The following is a 19,715-nucleotide window of genomic DNA, read 5'->3' as shown; positions in this document are numbered from 1 at the left end:
TTTTGTTTTGAGACAGTGCCTCAACTAGGTAGTTCAGACTGACCTTGAACTCACTATGTAGCCCAGGCTGACCTCGAACTCCCAGCAATCCTCCTGCCTCAGCCTCCAGAGTGCTGGGATTACAGACGTGTACCACCAGGCTGGGCAACTCTCTACTTTAAAAACAACTTGGGGGCCAGGGATTTAGCTCAGTGGCACCCCCACCTGCCTGGAAAGTGAAGGGTCCTGAGTTCGATCCCCAGTACCAAAAAATAAAAAAATAAAAAATAAATAAAAACACCTTGGTATTAAAAATTTCTAAGATCTACTTATCCTATTTTAGGTTAGAGGCTAGTTAGTATGATTTTTAGTCTTAGCAAGGAATACTCAAAGTCAAAAGATACTTTTCAAGTCCAAAATCTTTTTTTTTCCAAGTCCAAAATCTTAAAGAAAAATGTTAATACTGACAATCACCATAAGACTTCACTTTTAAAAGTTGGAATTCACTTCAAGGAATAGTATTCCAAGTAAAGACATAGTAAAAAGTCATCCAATATGAATTAATTTTTAAGGCAGTTCATTATCAAAGGAATACTGACAATAGTATGTATGAAAAACCTGGAATTCTTCTGGTGAGTAATTCTGGAAGAAAAAAAATACTTACCTGATTCAATCATTTTCAAAGAACTAGAAATATTATCAGGAGATAACATATTAAATCATTTTAGAATTCAAAGACTAGGTTATTCACATTCATGAGAAATGCATTATATGATATATTCATAGATGGAAAGAAATGTGGCTCACTAGACATAAAGAAGGGTGAAAAAGTACTTTTACATTTATTAAAATGTCATACACACACCAAAGAATCATAGTGGTAAAGTTGAAAAGCAAGGATCCACCTCAACTTGGACATTCAGAGTCAATAAGCGAACATAATCTTGACTTAAGACTATTAAATAATAGAACAGTCTGGGTAGGTTTTGCTAAAAATGAGTGGATACCGGGCTGGGGATATAGCTCAGTGGTGCTGCGCCTGCCTGGCAATCGTCCTGAGTTCGATCCCCAGCACTAAGGAAAAAAAAATGAGTGGATACTTACACACTTATAGCTTTGTAAACAATTCCTTCAAACTGCAACAGCAGCTATTAAAAGCCATTAAGTATAATTTTAGAAGTTCTAGACACATCACACCTGGAAATTTATCCTAAAAAAAAAAAAATTCAAAGACAAACATGATTATGTATACAACAAATGAAACAGTTCAGATAAAAGTTATTAAATACACAAATATAGTAATTGGGAATAGAATAAGGTCAATATGGATCAATATGATCATTATTAAATAGTACAGTGGAGACTTTTACTAATCTGTGAAAAAAGAATGAAATATTTATTTTCTGAAAAGTCTGCATTTTATCTTCTATTAAAATATATATATTTAGTTTCAAAAATAAACATATACTTAATTTTGCTTTAATGGTCTTCAGAAAAGATTTTAAATTAAATTCAAAAAATTTAAAAGTATGTGCCTTTAAAGAAATAAAGTAAAAATAAAATTGCTAGGGCTGGGGATTTAGATCAGTGGTTCCGGCGCCTGCCTCGCACGCGCAAGGACCCGAGTTCGATCCCTGGTACCAAAGAAAAAATAAATAAATAAATAAATAAATAAATAAATAAAATAAATAAAATTGCTCTGAAATGTTTATAAAAACTACTAGAGTTATCTGGAAACACTCAAGGGTCAGAAGTATTTTTTTAAAATAAATTTCCTTTTTGAGAGGCATAATTGATTTATTCTGTGATGATATTAAAATGTATTCTAATAAAATTTTCAAGTACTAGCTAGCCCTTCTTTATTACTCTTTGCCACAAGAAGTCACTGAAAAGCTTACTAGAATTAGAAAAGACAGTAAGCATAATTTCCTAGCATTTTGGAATCATTTAAAATAAAGAGCTCTTTAAACTAACATTTAATATTGAATTAGCCAATAGCTTATATAGAATTTCTAGGTTGTTTTACATGGATCTTGATAAACTAATACTTGATTATAACATAGTATATCAAAAGATCATATAATTAGGGTAGTACCATCCAACAGAAATATAAAACAAGCTACAAATGCAAGGCATATATATCTTAAATATGTATAGAATACACATTTTTAAAAAGAAACATGAAATTTTAAGAATGTTATTTAACCCAGTAGATTCAAGATATTATCATTGCAATATGTAAATAATACACAAATTATTCATGAGATACTTAACATTCTTTTGGGGGCACTAAATCTTAGAAATCCCATCTGTATTTTATACTTACACAGCTTCTCAATTCAGAGAGCTACTTTTCAGGAGCTTAGCAGCCTCATGTGGCTGCTACAATGGATAGTGCAGGTCTAGTGATTGCTCCTAATCACCAGTGCTAATGATCCAATTCCTCAGAAATCTCAGCCTATGAATTTAATTACATCACACACCCCTCACAAATGTGCTTAGGGGAAATAAAGTCTTAACAACTGAACTCTAAAGGGAAGGTTTTTGTTTTTGTTTTGGTACCAGGAATCAAACTCAGAACCTTGCACTTATGCTTATGAGGCAGGCGGCAGCCCCACTGAGCTAAATCCCCAGCCTAGGTCATTTTTATATAAAAGTTCATTATAAAATAATATTCTATGTTGTGGTATTATAAGATATATTCAATTCTTCATCTACAAAATAGAATTCTTTTCTTTTTCCTTTTGCATTACTGGAGATTGAACCCAGGGCTTTCTGCATTGCTAATGTGCTACCAGGGCCTACACACTCAAGCCTTTTTATTATTTACACCACACCAGGGTCTTAAGGCAACCCTTACTGAGGCCCTACTGTGTAATGCCATCATCTGTGGCATGAAGGATAAAATAGTATAAGGCATAGTCTCTGGCTGTTGAGAGGTTTATACTATCAAGATATAGAGAATACTTACTGTCTACTGCTACTTTCAACACACAATGGGAGAGTGTAGTAGTTGCAGTGGAGACTATATGACCTACAAAGCCTTATCTCAACAAGGTATGCTTACCAATCCCTGCTTTATAAAGATTTTTTTTCCATCACTGGATTGAACTCAGGGCCTTACTAGGCAAGCACTCTGCCACTGAGACGTATCCTCAATCCTTTTAAAATTTTGTATTTTGAGACAGGGTCTCTCTAAATTGCCCAGGATGGCCACAAACTTGTGATGCCCCTTCCTTAGCTGTCTGTGTAGCTGGGATTACAGGTGGGGTCACTATGCTCAGCTGTCCAAATTATTCCTGATAGAAGGACAGGGTAGTCATAAAAAGCACTAAACACAACGAAAGTTTATTGATCTGGAAAAAAATGTAACACTCTAGTTTTCACTAAATGCTCATAAAAATAAAAAACCAACATCTTTCTGCTTGGCTCATGATAAAATAAAACTTGTACACTGATTTTCAACCTCCACATGCCTGTCAAGGGGACTGTATGAGAATATGTGGGGTATGAGGTAAGACGTTTATCAAAAGGGAGTCCACGTATCATGAAGGGCTGAGAAAGACTGCTTAATAATCATGCTGCAGGGCCGGGCATTTAGCTCAGTGGTTCCGCCACCTGACTTGCAAGCGCAAGGATCCAAGTTCAATCCCCGGTACCAAAAAAAAAAAAGAATAATCGTGCTGCTTTGCTCAGCTTGATCATTCCCATTTAACTTGACAGTACTGGCCATAAATGACTTTGGCCATTTCCCAAAATCAAATTTACCCTGAAAGTAGTCGATTCTCCTTATTTTCCATAGTTTCATTCCATAAAATTGCAGTACATGCTGAATTAGCAAATTCTGAATCATTATACCTTCTAGGGATTTGTTGTCTTACAAATACAAGTTTGGTTCCTGCCAGCTTCTGGTTACATTTTCACCAGCCAACCAATATAATAATTTAATTTCTCCTATGCACCTTATTTCAGCTGGGCATGGTGGTGTACGCCTGCAGTCCCAGCACTTGGGAGACTGAGGCAGGAAGCTCCCCGTAAGTTCAAAGCCAGCTTGGACTTCGTAGTGAGTTCAAGCCCAGCTGAGTTACATAGTGAGACCCTGTCTCAAACAAACAAACCAAAAACCCTGATTTCACACATACTGATTTATGCAGGTTATTAACTCTGGTCAAGAGCACTGTGACTGACACTTGACAAGCTTATCTAACACATCTTTTCCTCGTAAGAGCACATCATGGCCTTCTTGCACTTAGGAATATTAACCAAAATAGTGAAGTCACCAGCAAAAGTACAAAAATGCAAAAAACATGTCGAAAATGAATAGACTTGTTTAAAGTAGAACAACTAAAATAAGAAAGCAAAGAGTGCCTGGAGTGACATCAGGCTCACAGCTGTAATCCTGGTACTCAGGAGGCTGAAGCTGGAAGACTGCAGCAACTTCAAGGCCAGCCTGGGCTACACAGTAAGTTTAAGGCCACCCTGAACCCTGTCTCAAAAAAAAAAGAGCTACCTTGCTCAACTTCAGCTGGTCTGTAAAACTCGAGGGCCAGGGATTTAGCTCAGTGGTTCTGCCGCCTGCCTTGCAAGCACAAGGTCCCGAGTTTGATCCCCAGTACCAAAAAAAAAAAAAAGAAAAACTCGAATGGCTACTTTGCACAACTCATCTGCAAATGCCCTCAACAGCACTTTTAATGATTTGGAGATAAAAACAAATTTCAGGGCCAGGGATTTAGCTCAGTGGTTCCGCTGCCTGCCTCACAAGCACAAGGTCCCGAGTTTGATCCCGGATACCAAAAAAAAAAACCAAAACACAAATTTCAGTAAGCAGGCAACTTTGCAGATACAGAATTAGCGAGAAGTGGGGATCAACTGTATAATGATGTGCCAGTACTACGATAAGAATCTAAACGACCTGGGATCCGTTTAAACACTGTTTTTGAGCAGCAGCAATATTCATACACAGGCATCAGAGGTTGTGCCTTTGACAGAGCATGCTATGGACAGACCAAGTGCAATGTGTGTAAGGAGGTACATCCATCCCCCTTTCCCCTACTCCAGGGGCCTTTTACCTGCCTTGCTTTCAGACTCGGGCTTCAGCTGTGCTGCTGGGTTAGGTTCTCCTGACCCACTTTTCCCCACAGATCCGCTGTGTTCTGACTTCCGTACATACCTGACTGCTAAGCCTTGCCCACTGAGTGGTAACCTTCCTGAGGGATCCTATTTTTCCCCCCTCCCCCTCTGAACAAGGCCTGAAGGAAAATGAAAAGCCACTGACTTCCACGTTCAGCACAGAGTGGGGACGGATGGTGAGGACAGGGGAGAGAACAGGCAGAATGCACGGCAGTCGCTCGGGTAGGGACCATGACGCAGCAGTGGAGCTGGTACGAAGTGGTCGACTTCCAGACAGACTTTAAAGACATAATCAGTGGGATTTCCTGATGAATCAGACATGGGGTATGAAAGAAATCAATAATGACACCGGGGTTTTTCAGGTTCAGCAAACTGAAAGAACAGGATTGCCATTATTAAAATGGGGGTGGGGTGGAGACAGTTTGGAGTTCAATACCGGAAATATTAAGATGCATGGATATGTCTGGTAGGCAGTTGGATAAGAGCCTGATATTCATAGAAGCAGTCCAGACAAAAAGCAAAATACAGTGAATACAGTGGAGGTGATCTTTAAAAACCACAAGACTAAAGGAAGTTACTAGAATGAATGATTTTTTTTTTTTAAGTCAAAGGACTGAGTCCTAGCATTCACAAATGTAGTTGTAATAATAACTATTACTAGCAAAGTGGGGCCTCTCCCTTACCCCGGGAGATGAATCTTAATTATTCAAAAGCAAGTTTGAAACTAGGTGTGGTGGTGCACATCTGTAATCCCAGCATTCTGGAAGGCTGAGGCAGGAGGATCAAAAGTTTAAGGCAGGGCAATTTAGGGACTTAGAACAATATCAAAACTTTTAAAGGGCTTGGGATGCAGCTCAGTGAAAAGGGCCTAGATTTAATCCCCAGGACCACTGCCACCCCGGTCAAGACAGGGTTCATCTGATTGCTAGTAAGGGTAGGAACGAAGGGACCTACCAGGTATGTTGGTAGAAGGAACATTTTCCTCTACTTATCACTCATGCAGAGCAGCTGGACTGCGGCAACCACTAAGTAGTCTTAGGGAAGCACAACCAATAAGCTGAGGATGGCAGAGGGCAAAGATGAAGAAAACAGATACCTCAACCAGCCTAGGGCAACTCCAAACCTGGATTTTTTTGTTATTATTTAAATAACCTAATAAGAGTTTTCATTATTTATGTCAAAAGTATCTGGATACAATCATTTAATTTTTGTAATGTTTAGATTACCAAAGACCAAAGGGACCCAAAAAAGGGTTAAATAACTTGCCAAGGTTACTTAAGTGGCCAAAGGTGAACTGAAGCTCATCTGACTCCAGGTCTATTTGAACTGATTAATAGCTTCGAATTAAGAGTGGATACAAATGGAGCCGGGGATTTAGCTCAGTGCCTGCCTCGAAAGCACAAAGTCCCAAGTTCGATCCCCAGTACCAAAAAAACAAAAGAGTGGATACAAATGATAGGGAGGGAAAAGGGAGTTCAGAATCTGTGAGGTGACTGACAGAAAGTAAAGCCAGGAAATAACAGAGATGGAAGGGGAGGGAAGTGTTTAGAGTAGAGAAACAAATAGAGCACGTTAGTGAACAAGCTGACCTGACAGAGGTCTTCCTGTGAGAACAGCAGAGCTGAAGATTTTTACTACTGAAGTCTGGGTGAAGGACAGAGATACAGGCTGTGGCCGTAAGGAGGACTTGTGTTTGGAGTGGTCCAGGATTAATGTACTAATTCACTAACACCTACTACGAGACACTCAGTATTTTATGCATTTGAGATTCAGTGCTGACTAAAACAGACGGGGCCCTAAGGTGTTCACGTTCTGGCATGAAGGACAATAAGCTCAGAAACAACTAGAACTTGGGTGTGTAGTGTCTCGGGCAGCACTGTCAGAGACACTCAGTGATGGCTGATCTGAGATAAGGGTCCCTGTGGTGACCTAGCCATCGGCCTAAGGCCTTTGCTCAGGATTGCACACAGAACACAATGAGAGTGACTTAAGATGGCAATGACTAGCATTCATTATTTCAAATAACTTACCTTACACTAAGAAGTATTTAATGAATAAATAATCTCTATGATTGGTCAGCTTTTCCCATTCTGACTTCGATCGATTGCTTAATAAACTAGACTATTATTTTCTAGACTGACGCAAAAAAGTCTGAAAGTTAAAAAAAAAAAGTCTGAAAGTGAATAGAAAATTCTTACAAAGTGACTAATGAATATATTCCTCCACTCACTAGAACATACCCTATGAGGTATCTGTTTACTGTATTTACTAACACCGCAGAATAAATGAACAGATTAGTAAGTATTTGTTAGATGTCAGGAATCACATTAATATCAAAGGTGACTAAGATAGCTCTTGCCCTTAAGAGTTTACTATTTAAAGGCTTCAATCAAAATCTCTTGATTTTTTTCTCTATTAAAGTACACAGTTCAGGAGTAAAATTTTTAAGAATCAAAAATACCTGCCCAAGATGAAGGGAGTTTCCTTTAAGCTCACCTATATTTACTTACTTATTTGTGTGGAACTGAGGATCAAACCCAGGGCCTCAATAAATAACCCAGACTGGCCTCACAACTCACAATCATCTTGTTTCAGCCTCCTGAGCTGGAATTAAAAGTGTGTGCCACAGGCCTGGACTTCATATATTTCCAAATTTAAAAAATAAACAACAAACAGAAACCTAATTGCTACGATTAGATAACATAGCATAAACAATGATTATGGTAAATCATATGAAAATAGTAACTTCAGATGCTTCTTCAAAATATTTAATACCTTTTTTCCCCTCAAGTACATGTTCCTTTCAAATATATTTCTTAAAATTAATTGAGAATATTAGTTGATATGAAGCATCATAAAAGAACAAACAGAATCAGAAAGTGAATTCCAAAGAGATCACTGCTATAAATAGACACAGAAATGTCAGCAGAGAAGCAAAGTTCCACTAAAACACAACAGAACTGTCATCCCAAGTGAGTCTCAAATCTCATACCCACTCATCTTCAGCTAAGGCTTTCACTGGTAAAGATTCTCGGTCTTCCAATAGCATATTTCCAAAGAAAAATGTAAGTAGAGGTAGATGTCCTTGTTAGAAAAGTCAAGATCCCTTCGGTTCTGCAGATTCTTTTTGCCTTTGTACCTTATTAAGGAAAAAACCTCCACCTAAAATTTAATTTAAACACTGCTGTTTCATGAAATAAAGGACACGGGATTAGGCATTTGGCCTTGGCTGTGCAATTAGTCTTGTCATTTTACACAAGGACCCCAGGCATTCTGGCTCTTCTCCACTACAAAATGAAAAGAAATGGGCTCAGTGTTCTCTGAGGTTTTCCCAAGACTTAAATTCCAGGCAAGTGTGACTGAAGCTGCCTTTCGGTGCCACCTGCCTCAAATGCCCCCAACATTCATACCCATATAGTCTACAATTTGTTGAGTTCTAATTTTGTAGGAAAATGATTAGAAGATAATAAAGGCCTTAACTTGGTATCTATTAAGTTTCTACCAAGATAAAAGCACTAAACCATAGTGAGAAAAGCCAGAGTAAGGCCTACTTCTTGAACAGCCCTCTTAAACAGAAGAGGGAGAAAAGCAAAAGACAAAATGCTTGTGTTCAGAACATTTACTACAGTCTAGCTGGGAAACATAATTTGTATTTTATTTTTTGTGGCTCTAGGAATTGAACCCAGGACCATGTGCCGTAAGTGCTCTACCACTGGGCTGTATCTCCAGCCTTTTCTAATTTCTTATTTTAAGACAGAGTCTGACTAAATTGTTCAGGTTGGCCTCAAAACTGCGACCAACCCTTTTGCCTCAGCCTTCAAAGTGGCTGGGATTACAGATATGTGCATGATAGCCAGTGAGGAAAGTTTAATAACACAGATTTTTATTAAGTATCTTTTTTTTCAGCACGAGGGATAAACTCAGGGACTTTGATGAGCAAAACAATCAACCACAACGCTTAATTTCAAAAAGAAAGAAAGAAGAGAAAAACAAAAAGAGAGAGAGGCACATGCCTGTAATCCCAGTACTCAGGAGGCTGAGGCAGGAGGACTGCCATTGAGTTTGAGTTTGAGGCCAGCCTGGGCTACACAGTGAGACTTTGTGTCAAAAAACAAACTGTGGTGCAGGAGATCAAGACAAGGGTCTGGTACATGCCAGAAAAGTGTTCCCTGAGGCCCCTAAAAATGAGTTCCCCTTTAAAATATGGATTTTCATTTGGCTAAAAATTAAAAAGATTAGTATAATATAAAGAGTAAAAGGAACTGATATATCTATGCATTATATATAAAATATGAATATATGATCCAAGTAGAGAAGGAAAAAATAAATGATTCTGACAGCAAAGTGAAGAGAGAATGAGAAAAAAATGTGTTTGTTTCAGATATTTTGTTTTTCTGCATATACAGGTTTAGAAAGACATTTGGGGAATAAGACAAATTAAAAATAAATTATTTTGATACATTTCTGTTATAAAAATACAAAAACTTGGGAGCCAGATGCTAACTCACATCTTAAATATTTTTAAATCTTAGTTAAAGAAGTACATTATGATTCTACAAATAGTTCTATTATAAATTACTTTTGGCAAGTATGCTACACAATTGGCTAAAGTCACTCATGAACTAGGTGGTGAGGCCAGTTTTTTAAGAGATGCTTCAAGGGTCCCACATTTTCCCTCTAGCATTACCACCTTCAGTACTGAGAAGCTGGGAGTGTTAAGTCCTACCAATGGGGCAGAGAGCTCAAACTTTTCACACTTGACAATTCCTACATACTTTATGATGCTGTAATATCTCCTATGATCCTGAGTAAAGACAGATCCTGCCAACAGCTGTGTGCAGCTAGCCAAACACTACATATACATTAAAAGGGGCTCTTTGTATGATACAGTAAATGTTTTTTCTCATTAAGTCTGAATCACAGGGGCTGGTTATACAGCTCAGTGCTTGCCTTCATGTGCGAGGCTCTAGATTCAATCCCCTATACCACAAAAATAAAAAATAAAGGAGAAAGATCTGGAAAACACTGTACTTTTGGAATGACACTTTAGCTACCCTTTAGATACAGTGTTTTCCTTCACTGAAGAGGTTCTCTATCAAAGAGAAAAGGTGTTATGTTTTCAAAGAAATTTTGTTACAAGCATTAACTGTTCCAAAATATAAGACTAAAGAATTTTACTCAAGATTCTAAGAATCTAATCTAAAAACTCTTGATATACTTCTTTGGCAGATGGACTATTTTGTAAAGAAATCTGATGTGCAAACAAACACTATCATACATGCTGTGTGGTAAAGCAAGGGGAAATTTATTCAATCCTATCCCTGGCTGTGATGTGGACTACAAACACATAAACCCCCTGACAAGATATCTGAAAAATAACGCTATCACCAAATATATACAGACATCCCTCTGTATCTAAGGGACTGTTTACAAGGCCCCTTTCAGATACTGAAATCCTAGGGTCTATATAAAATGGTATTGTACTTGTATATAACCTACACACATCCTACCCTGTCTCTTCCTTTTGATGCTGCGGATTGAACTCAAGGCCTCACACATGCTGAGCATATGCTCTACCTCTGAGCCACATATCCAGTCCCTCCCATATACTTTCAGTTGTCTCTAGGTTACTTATAATACCTAATACATTGTAAATGCTATGTAAATTTATTATTTAGGGAATAATGATAAGGAAAAAAGTCTGTACATATTTAACACAAGTATCATTTTTTCCTGAATATTTATAATCTGTGGTTTGTTTAATCCACAGATGTGGAAGTCACAGACATGAAGAACAGACTGCATATATTTGTCTGTATATAACATATGCTCTAAAGCACTACATACATTAGGCATATTACTAACCCACTCAATGCAACTAACAGTAGAGGACACAAGATTACATCGTGTTACACAGTATTTGAGTTCTTTAAAATATGTAAGAGCAATTATTAATAATATTATCATGCGAAAAGAGATGCCTTCTCAGCCAAGTGTGGTGGCACACTCCTGGGAAGCTGAGACAGGATGGCCCCAAGTTCAAGGCATGCTTGGATAACTTATCAAGACCCTGTCTCAATTCTTTTTTTTTTGGTACTGGGGATCAAACTCAGGACCTTGTGCTTGTGAGGCAGGCAGCAGAACTACTGAGCTAAATCCCCGGTCCCAAATAATTATCTTTTTCTTTTTTTTTTTTTGGTACTAGGGATTGAACTCGTGTCCTCACACTTACGAAGCAGGTGGCGAAACCACTGAGCTAAATCCCCAGCCCGTCTCAAAATTTTTTAAAAACCCCTCCCACCAAAAAGAAACTAGCTACAGATGTAGCTCAGTCTCAAACCCCTTGGTTCAATCCCCAGTACCAAAAGAGAGACAGAGAGAGAGAGAGAGAAAGCTTCCATCTCATAAGGCATTTTGGTCTAAGTCTCCAAAAAACGAATGCAAATATTTTTAAAACTCAAATTAAAAAATACTAAGTTGTAAACCATACCCTAGAAATTACAAAGAGAAAGTGGTACCTCAGTTCACAAACACTTGTTTGTAAACAATTTGGTTCGCAAACAGAAGCATTTGGCAAAATTGTTTTTGTTTGCAAACTCTGCATAGGATGACAAACATGACCAAGGCCATCTTTTCCACAGATACACATGTGGCCATCTTTTCCAAAAATCACAGAAAAAATTAAATTTGTGAACTGAGGTACCACTGTACATTTTCATTACCTTTTTAGAGACAATTCCATTCTTTCAAATCAGGCTGCCTAAGTTCAAACTGCAGCTCCGACACTAAAACATGACCTTGGGCAAGTGAACATCTCTACACCTCAGCAAAATGGAGATACTAATATGGATCTTATAAAGCCTGTTATGAGAACAAATGAATTAATCCATATAAAGAAGAGTGCCCATTATGTTTCCATGGGTTACACCCAGTGAAGACAAAGGCACAGCTTTTATTGTCATGGATCCTATAATCTAGTGGGAATTCTAAGTGAACAGCAAATACTCTGCTATAATTACTATCATACGGTACATGAGAATGAACAGGAGCACCCAGTTAAGAGTTCTGGACAGGCTTTCTGGAAAAAACTGGGAATTTCCATGCAACAGAGAAACAGGAGAGGTCAGCTCATGACAAAAATGTGGAAAGGCCCAGGGCTCTACTGTTATGAACAGATAGGAAAGCCAAGGGTGGTAAAACGCTGGAATCAACTGTCATGACCAAGATAGTACAAAGTTGACATTTAAATCAGACAAGAAATTTCCACAGCAACTATTTAAAAGGAAACCAAAATTGCTGTTTAAAAATACAAATTTTTTAATCTTTTATTCTTCGCTACTTTTCAAAAGATTAAACTGCCCTCTTTTTGTAATATGCTGGTAAAAGGTGTGATTTACCAAAGGGCAAGTGCGTCACTTAAATCTAGAACCTCTGGGATAAACTTAGTCATGAAGTTTGATTTGATCAGTTTTAAACTACAGTAATCAAGAGTATAAATGGCTTTGACGAAGAGCTCATGAACTATGAACACATATTTAGCTTATGTCACCAGTTTTCCCACAATTCAGTTAATGCTTCAGGATCCTGTTTTATTAAGACTATTTGAATGTAACTATTTAAAATATACTACATCTTTTCCTGGTCACGAAATACTAGAAGATGTGCTCGCTTCAGCAGCACATATACGAAATACTAGAAGATCCATTACATAAGAGTACCAATTCCTATTTGCATAGCACTTTACCATTTTGAAGAGCTTAGAGATGCATCATTGGAGGACAGCAAAACAAGTTATGACCTCTAAGTGGATGAGAAATCTGAGACACAAACTAAACCACTTGTCTGAGATTTTTTTAAAAAAATTTATTCATTCAACAAACACCTTCAGTGCCAAGACTATGTGTGAGGGACTGATAAGGGTGGAGAGTTTCTGCTCTCTAGGAGTTTACATTCTAAGAGAAACATGAAAAAGTAAACACATAGAACATAAGATAATTTCAGATAAATTCTATGAAGAAAATATGGCAATCAGATACTGACTGCAGAACGACACAACCAGAGTGATCAGTGGTCTCAGGAAGTAACATCTGAAAAATAGTAGGTGTGAAATCTTTAGGCACATCCTACAGAGAGGAAAAGTCAGTGTCTAAAGTCTCAGAGGCAGGAAGATCTTGGACAGCACGGTGGACAAATAGCTGAAGAATATCAGAGAACACTGGCCTGGTTATGTGGGGCCCTCGGGCCATTCTAGGAAATAAAATTTAAAGTGCAATTGGGAATACATAAGTGAGACCTGATTTGCTTTCACACCAATTATTAAGCTTTTGTATGAGGAATTCAGTGTAATGCCATCAGGAAGAGGAACTTTTGGGCTTCAAAGGAGGACAGAAAATGGTATATCCTTTGGAGAATATTCCTGTTGAGTGGATACATGGGTGTTACGTGAAACTTTGTATTATATACTTTTCCATACAAAATGTCATAATTTTTCATTGTCTAGGGGGATTTTTTTTTAAAATAATGAGTTATATTAATACTTGTTTTCATCACTATTATTTATTTTTGATACTGGGGATCGAACTCAGGACCTTGTGCTGGCAGGGCAGGTAGCAGAACCACTGAGCTAAATCCCCGGCCCTTGGGGAGATTTTTTTTCTTTTGCTATTTTTGAGATAGAGTCTCACCATCTAGTTCAGGCTGTCCTTGTACTCACAGCAATCCTCCTGCCTCCTCCTCCCAAATGCTGGGATTACAGGCTTGCACTAACACCTGACTCATATGCCTCATAATTTTTAAATTTTTTTTTAAAGTACATTGTAGACACGTAAGGGTTGAAGCAGAGAAACTAACTAGAATGCAATTGCCCAAGACATGTAATTACTCTGTATCTCAAACATATACTAGTTTAAAAAAAAAAGCAAGCCCAGAAGTAAAGTGATGGCAATCTGGTCTTACGATGGGAGCAGGGGGTATGGAAAGCAATGGAATTTAGAACATACACTGGTAATATGATCAACAGGTGTTCCTGACAGAGGCAGTGACCGAAATCAAGGCTGACCAGTGCTTCTCCAGAGGTAACACCCCCCTCCAAAGCTCATGTGCAGTGTCTGAGGACACTTCTTGTCAGGGGGAAGTGGAGAAGTGCTACTGGCATCTGCCAGCAGAGGCCAAGGATGCTGCTAAATATGCTAGAATGCACAGTACTAAGACATTCCAGAATACCCATACTTACACAGGCATCTACAAAAAACCAAAGACCCCAACAACAAAAAACCTGGAAATGGAAGTCCTTACTTTCAATATTTAGAGAAATCTAAAGTAAGCTACAGTATATCTGCAATAAAGTTTTGGTGGTAAATTATATCACGGTGGTAACTTATGTTGCTCAAGGGTCTGATAGGTGAAGTCTAATAAAATACTTTAAAAATCAGTTACTGGTTAATAAACGCCATTTGTTGGGCAGACTTTCTCAAAATATAACTGAAAATTTTCTATTTAGCAATACCACCCAACACTGCTTTTACGTTTCTATACACTGCTACAATTAAATCTGTAGCCTGATTTACTTTCTGCTTTTCCAAATACAATTTCCACAAAAATATAAAAGGACAACTAAGAATACTGAAAAAATGACCAGAGCTACAAAAAGGCAAGTCAAGAAAAGCTGCTTAGCGGAAAATCATGGCCCACTTGTACCTACATGCATGGAACTGTTTAGTTAACTGAGTTATTTTGGGTTTAAAACAAGTGGACACGGTAGTTTTAGAGGCGATCAGGAAGACGGAAGCCTGGAACACACATTTCTCTCATTCTCTCCAGGACTAGCAAAGGGCAAAGTATTTTTTTAGACTAATTCACAGAAGACAAACTCGCTACAAAGTTGGTAAAGTTAATTTTACCTCATTCTTCAACTAAATGGAAAGAATGTGAGGGGGGTGGATTCGCTTGCTATACTTAAGTCTGAGCAGAATAAGACTTCTAAAGCACCTTACTCGTTCCTGGAACTACTACTGCCAATCCAGATTTACATATAACGCTCGGTGAGGCTTGAAATTATTCGACAACCACAGTAGTTAATAGAAATCGCCCACAAAATCATCTGGTCCAGCGATGATAACTCAGGGCACTACATTATATGAGTACCCACAGGTGCATAGGAAAGCTACCGAGGGACAAAGTTAGCTTTGGTCAAGAAACGGATGCCAGGGACACCTAATACCGTTCCCGAGTCTGTTTTAGGAACAATAGTGTTTTCAAAAGGCAGTCACACTGGCACATCCAGCTCACCCACATTTTAAATAAAACTTGGAACTAAAATACCTTCAGTCTAACTTCATCCCCACTAGTGTAAGAAGTTGGTAAGAAATCGGGCAGAAGTAAAATACAGGGGCACTTTACTACCCTGGACACTGCGCCGGGTTCCCTCTACGTCAGGACGACGTTTTCGGGAACGTCTCCCCGGGGCGCCCGGCGCGCTTCTCCCGGCCGAGGCGCCCTCGAGACAGCCGCGCTGTCGTCACCCCGTCGGCGTCGAGCCCTTCCCCATGGACACGCGCAATGGCCTCCGCGGAAAACCCTTCCTGCAATCCCGACCGCTAAGAAACAACCATTCCTTTGTCTTCCAGCTCTCTGCAACCCAACCCCAATCGGGTCGCCGCCTCGGTCTCACCCCCCAAGCCCAAAGAACAACCACCCAGCCTCACCCAAACCACGCGCGGAGAGGAGGCGCCAAGAACAACCCTACTCTCGCGGGAGGTTCAACTCAACTCTCGCGACACTTTCTGCCTCTTCTTCTTTCTCAGCCCCACCCCCCTCAGAAACGTGTTGCCTCAGAAACATCGCGGGATTTCCATCGCTCAGTCTCCGCCTCTTTACGGCACGATGGTCGCGCAAGAATGTGATAGAGCCTCGACGGCCGCCATTTTCTTCCTTTCTTAGCAGTTAGCTGGAAGGAGATCCCTGTGAAGCGGCGGCGGCTCCCATACTACGGCCATGGCTGACTATTCAACAGTGCCTCCACCTTCCTCTGGCTCCGCTGGTGGTGGTGGCGGTGGCGGCGGTGGTGGAGGAGTTAACGATGCTTTCAAAGATGCGCTACAGAGAGCCCGGCAGGTAAGTGTGGACCGCGCGGCGGGCTCCGAAAGCTCACGGTAATTGGCCGCCGGCAGTGTAGGCCGCTTCCCTGTAGCGCTTGAGGAACAGGAACGAGGTGCGCTTCTGGGCTGAAATGTGAGCAGAGTCACGTTTCCCCGCGTTGGTGATAGCGGTGAGAAACCAGTTTAGGTTTATGTTCTTGGCCTTGGGATCCCAACTAGCGTAAGTCTGCCTCCACTTCTGCAGCATCAACGCCTGTCCAGGAAGTTAGCCGAGCTCCCTCTTGGCGTAGAAGGAACACCCTCTTTCGTAGTCTAAAGCGCGCGTGGAATTGCAGGGTAGTATGGAAGGTTCTGGTAATGGGTTTAAGGAAGAACTAGGATGTGTGTCCGGCAACTGTAGAAAGGGCAGGGATTTGTGATTAAAGCAGCTTTTCCAGCTTCTTTTACCTCCCCCCCCCACACACACTCATATCAAAGAAGTGCTGGACCACGTTAACCTTCACATCTGCAACCGAGAGGCTTCAGAGAGCAGCCTTCCTCAGGGAGGGCTTCGCATGTCATTTTCTGCCCGTCCTTCCCTCGTCTTTCTCAAAATGGCCTCAGGCCCATTATACTCGGGGTTTCAATTTGAATCTGCCTCTCAGTTCGGAGTCGTAAACTGACCAGACCTCTTTGTATTACGTAGGTGCGTGCATTTGCCCTAAAGGCACTCCTTTCCCAGATAAGGCTCTTCAAACCAAAAATCGTAAAGATCCTTGTACTTTAGGGAATGAAAAGATTACTTAATTTGAAGTTAACCTTTTTAAGGTAGTTCTTTGATAGGCTTGCAGTTTTAAAATGTGTGAGGTTGGTATTGACTTGTACGGAAGAGCAAGTAAAAGCCTTTAATTCTCATTATGACACTGCGTATTGTATTATGTGCTAGATATTTTAAGCAAATGGTCATTAGAAACCAGTTTCAATTATTTTAGTTCATTTCCTTTAACTTTTCCCCTCCAATACAACTAAAGTATCAGTGAACCAAAAGTCAAAATTCATTAAATCTGCAGTAATGTGTTGTCAGTCCTGTTCTTGATTCTATTCCAAATAGTCACAGAAGATCATCATTAATACTAGTTTTGTATTTTTTCTTCTCTGTTTTAAAACTTTTGAACACACACAGTAGCAGTGGAAACAGTCATGTAATTGACAGAAACTGAGTCCCTTTTATTCAATTGAGTTGGGAAACTTACCAGTTTTATATTAAAGTAGCATATTTAATTATTTTGTGCCACACACCGTACATAGATACTGGAGGGGTTTTTTTAACACACTTGAATTGGATTCTTGGTTTCCAGGAACCTGTGATATAGTAAGGGAATCAAATGCAAATGAACAGAATTACCAGATAAATGCTTTAATAAGGGAATAGACATAATATGAACATTTAATTCATCCACTTGTTCTGTAAACATTTACAGCATTTCTGCTGTGTGTCAGGCACTGTACAGGATACCAGGGAAGGGGTCCCTAACTCCCTGACCGGTGACATTTTTGCAAGGCACAATGAAATGAAAATGAAGTGAAATGAAAATGAAAGTTTGGCCTGTAGAGAAAAGCAGCAGCCTGTGCAAAGGTATGGGGATGTTTGGATGACCAGAATCCAAGAACACAGTGTTGAATGGGGGAAATATGATGGAAAGTTTGGTGAAAAAAGGTACAGATTGATCTAAGTAGATAGACCAGGGCCAGTAGTGATGAAATTTTATTTTGAAAATAAACATGAAAAAATGTTTGAAATCATTTTATATTATTCAAAAATGCTTTATGTAAGCCTGTGTCAGGGATACAGAGAATGGTTGTGTGACTTGTTGGGCCCCAAGTAGAATAACTTTTATTTTTGATCAGGATGAAAAAAAAATCAAATACACGTATCTGAAATCTTGTGGACATTGATTTAGAGTTGAAAGGTATTCGGTATAATATGCTGATTTGCTTATAATTAGCAGTTTAGGATATACTACATATTGGGCTGTGTATTAAGCATATCTTGTCAATTCGTTTAATTGTCACAGCCATTTTACAAGGTAGGTTTAGAAACTATTATCCCCATTTGTGCAGATGTTCTATTTGAGGCACAAAATGCTTAAGAAAATTTGACAAGGACAAAAGGCTGTAGAAAGCAGAGAATCATTCACAACTCCCCCTCTCCCCTGGCCAAAGGGAAGCAGATGGTGAACAAAAAATTAGAAAATAGACTTTTGGCGTTTAAGTAGTTTAATTACATTCTGAGAATCAGCTCTTAAAAAAGAAAAACTTCTATCAATGGTATGGTTTCCTAGATTTGAGGAATAGTCAGTGAAGAAGGTGGAAAATGCCAACAAAAGAAAATGAAAGCACAAAAAATATTTACTCAAAAGTAGAGCGGGGTCTAAATGGAAGGTTTTGTTTTTGTAGATTGAAATCAAATTAAATAAGTTGCCCACACTCAATGCATGTCTAATAATCTAATAAGAATATTGGGAAGCAGGGCGTGGTGGTGCCCTTGTTTTCCCAGCACGCAGGAGGCTGAGGCAGGAGGATCATTGCAAATTCGAGGCCAGCCTGGACTGCATAGTGAGTCTCTGTCTCAACAAACAAACAAAACAAAAAAGAATATTGGGAAGTTGATTTTTAGGAATTTTCTCCTAAATGAATCCTATGTATAGTAACCTAGAAAATGTATTTTCTACTGATCTCAGAGGTTTGATAATCAAATGTATGATATATATATAATTTGGGAGGGTACCAGGGATTGAACTCAGGACCTTGTGCTTGTGAGGCAGGTGGGGCACTACTAAGCTTAAATCCCCAGCCCTCAAAATTTATATTTTTACTAAAAGTTCTTTTGTAATGTCTTCGTGTCAGTTCTCAGTTTTTGAGATATTACTGTTTCTTTTGGATGAACTAAGTATCATCTTTCATTTGTATAGTTACAGAGTTGTTCAATAAGTAAAGTATAAGTATGTGTCCTTTCTCTATGGCTATGGAAGTTCCTTGGAATTAAGAGTGCATTTCTGCAAACACCATTTATGAAAGTTAACCCCAGAAGATAGTTATAGCCTAAACTATTTTTCTGTTTTTAGAAGTACTGTTTTCTCTGGCCTGAAGTACTTTAGGATCCATGCCTGTCAGTCTTGGGCAGTTTTGTTTTGAGACAGTATCTCACTATGTGTAGTTCAGGCTGCTCTGAAACTGTTGGTGATCCTATGGGCATGGGCCAGCACACCCAGCCTCAAGACAGTGTTTTTAAATTCCTAAGGAAGAATTTAAGTGCTAAATATGTATTTTGAGGTCTAGGTTGAGAAAATGGTATTTTCAGCGTGATTAGGAAGAAAGATGTAAGATTGAACTATATGCCCAAAGATGAAAGTAAGTTAATTGATAAGGTAGTTTAAATTCAAAGATGGTTAAGAGCTGGGTGTGGTGGCACACACCTGTAATCCCAGCACTTGGGAGGCTGAAGCAGAATTGCCAGCCTGAACTACATAG

The 19,715-nt window shown here is 39.1% G+C and overlaps 2 protein-coding genes across 19 annotated transcripts in view; one reads left to right on the top strand and one right to left on the bottom strand.

Annotated features, from left to right (window-relative positions):
* Dnajb4 (DnaJ heat shock protein family (Hsp40) member B4) overlaps positions 1-15,994 on the bottom strand; it is a 30,417-nt gene extending 14,423 nt beyond the window's left edge. The window contains exons 1-2 of one of the 2 annotated variants that reach the window (XM_004841399.4): positions 15,813-15,994; positions 1,084-1,189 (exon numbers count right to left, since the gene is read on the bottom strand). The gene's annotated coding sequence lies outside the window, so the exon portion shown is untranslated. Of the gene's footprint in view, positions 1-1,083; positions 1,190-15,429 lie in introns of both variants that reach the window. The other variant, XM_004841398.4, reaches the window with a different exon arrangement.
* Positions 15,995-16,034: 40 nt separating this feature from the next.
* The window catches only part of Fubp1 (far upstream element binding protein 1), a 33,590-nt gene continuing 29,909 nt past the window's right edge, over positions 16,035-19,715 (top strand). For 15 of the 17 annotated variants that reach the window (XM_087212950.1, XM_087212949.1, XM_087212946.1 and 12 more), the window contains exon 1: positions 16,035-16,221. In XM_087212950.1, coding sequence (XP_087069076.1) covers positions 16,102-16,221 — 120 coding nt within the window. In that variant the 5' untranslated portion in view covers positions 16,035-16,101. Of the gene's footprint in view, positions 16,222-16,369; positions 17,821-19,715 lie in introns of those variants that run through there. The other 2 variants (XM_087212948.1, XM_087212947.1) reach the window with 1 other exon arrangement.

The sequence above is a fragment of the Heterocephalus glaber genome, unplaced genomic scaffold (assembly GCF_053883595.1).
Source record: "Heterocephalus glaber isolate CG9 unplaced genomic scaffold, H.glaber_assembly_v1.0 deba00001442, whole genome shotgun sequence".
Classification (NCBI taxonomy): domain Eukaryota; kingdom Metazoa; phylum Chordata; class Mammalia; order Rodentia; family Bathyergidae; genus Heterocephalus; species Heterocephalus glaber.
This window is presented reverse-complemented; position numbering and strand designations above follow the sequence as displayed.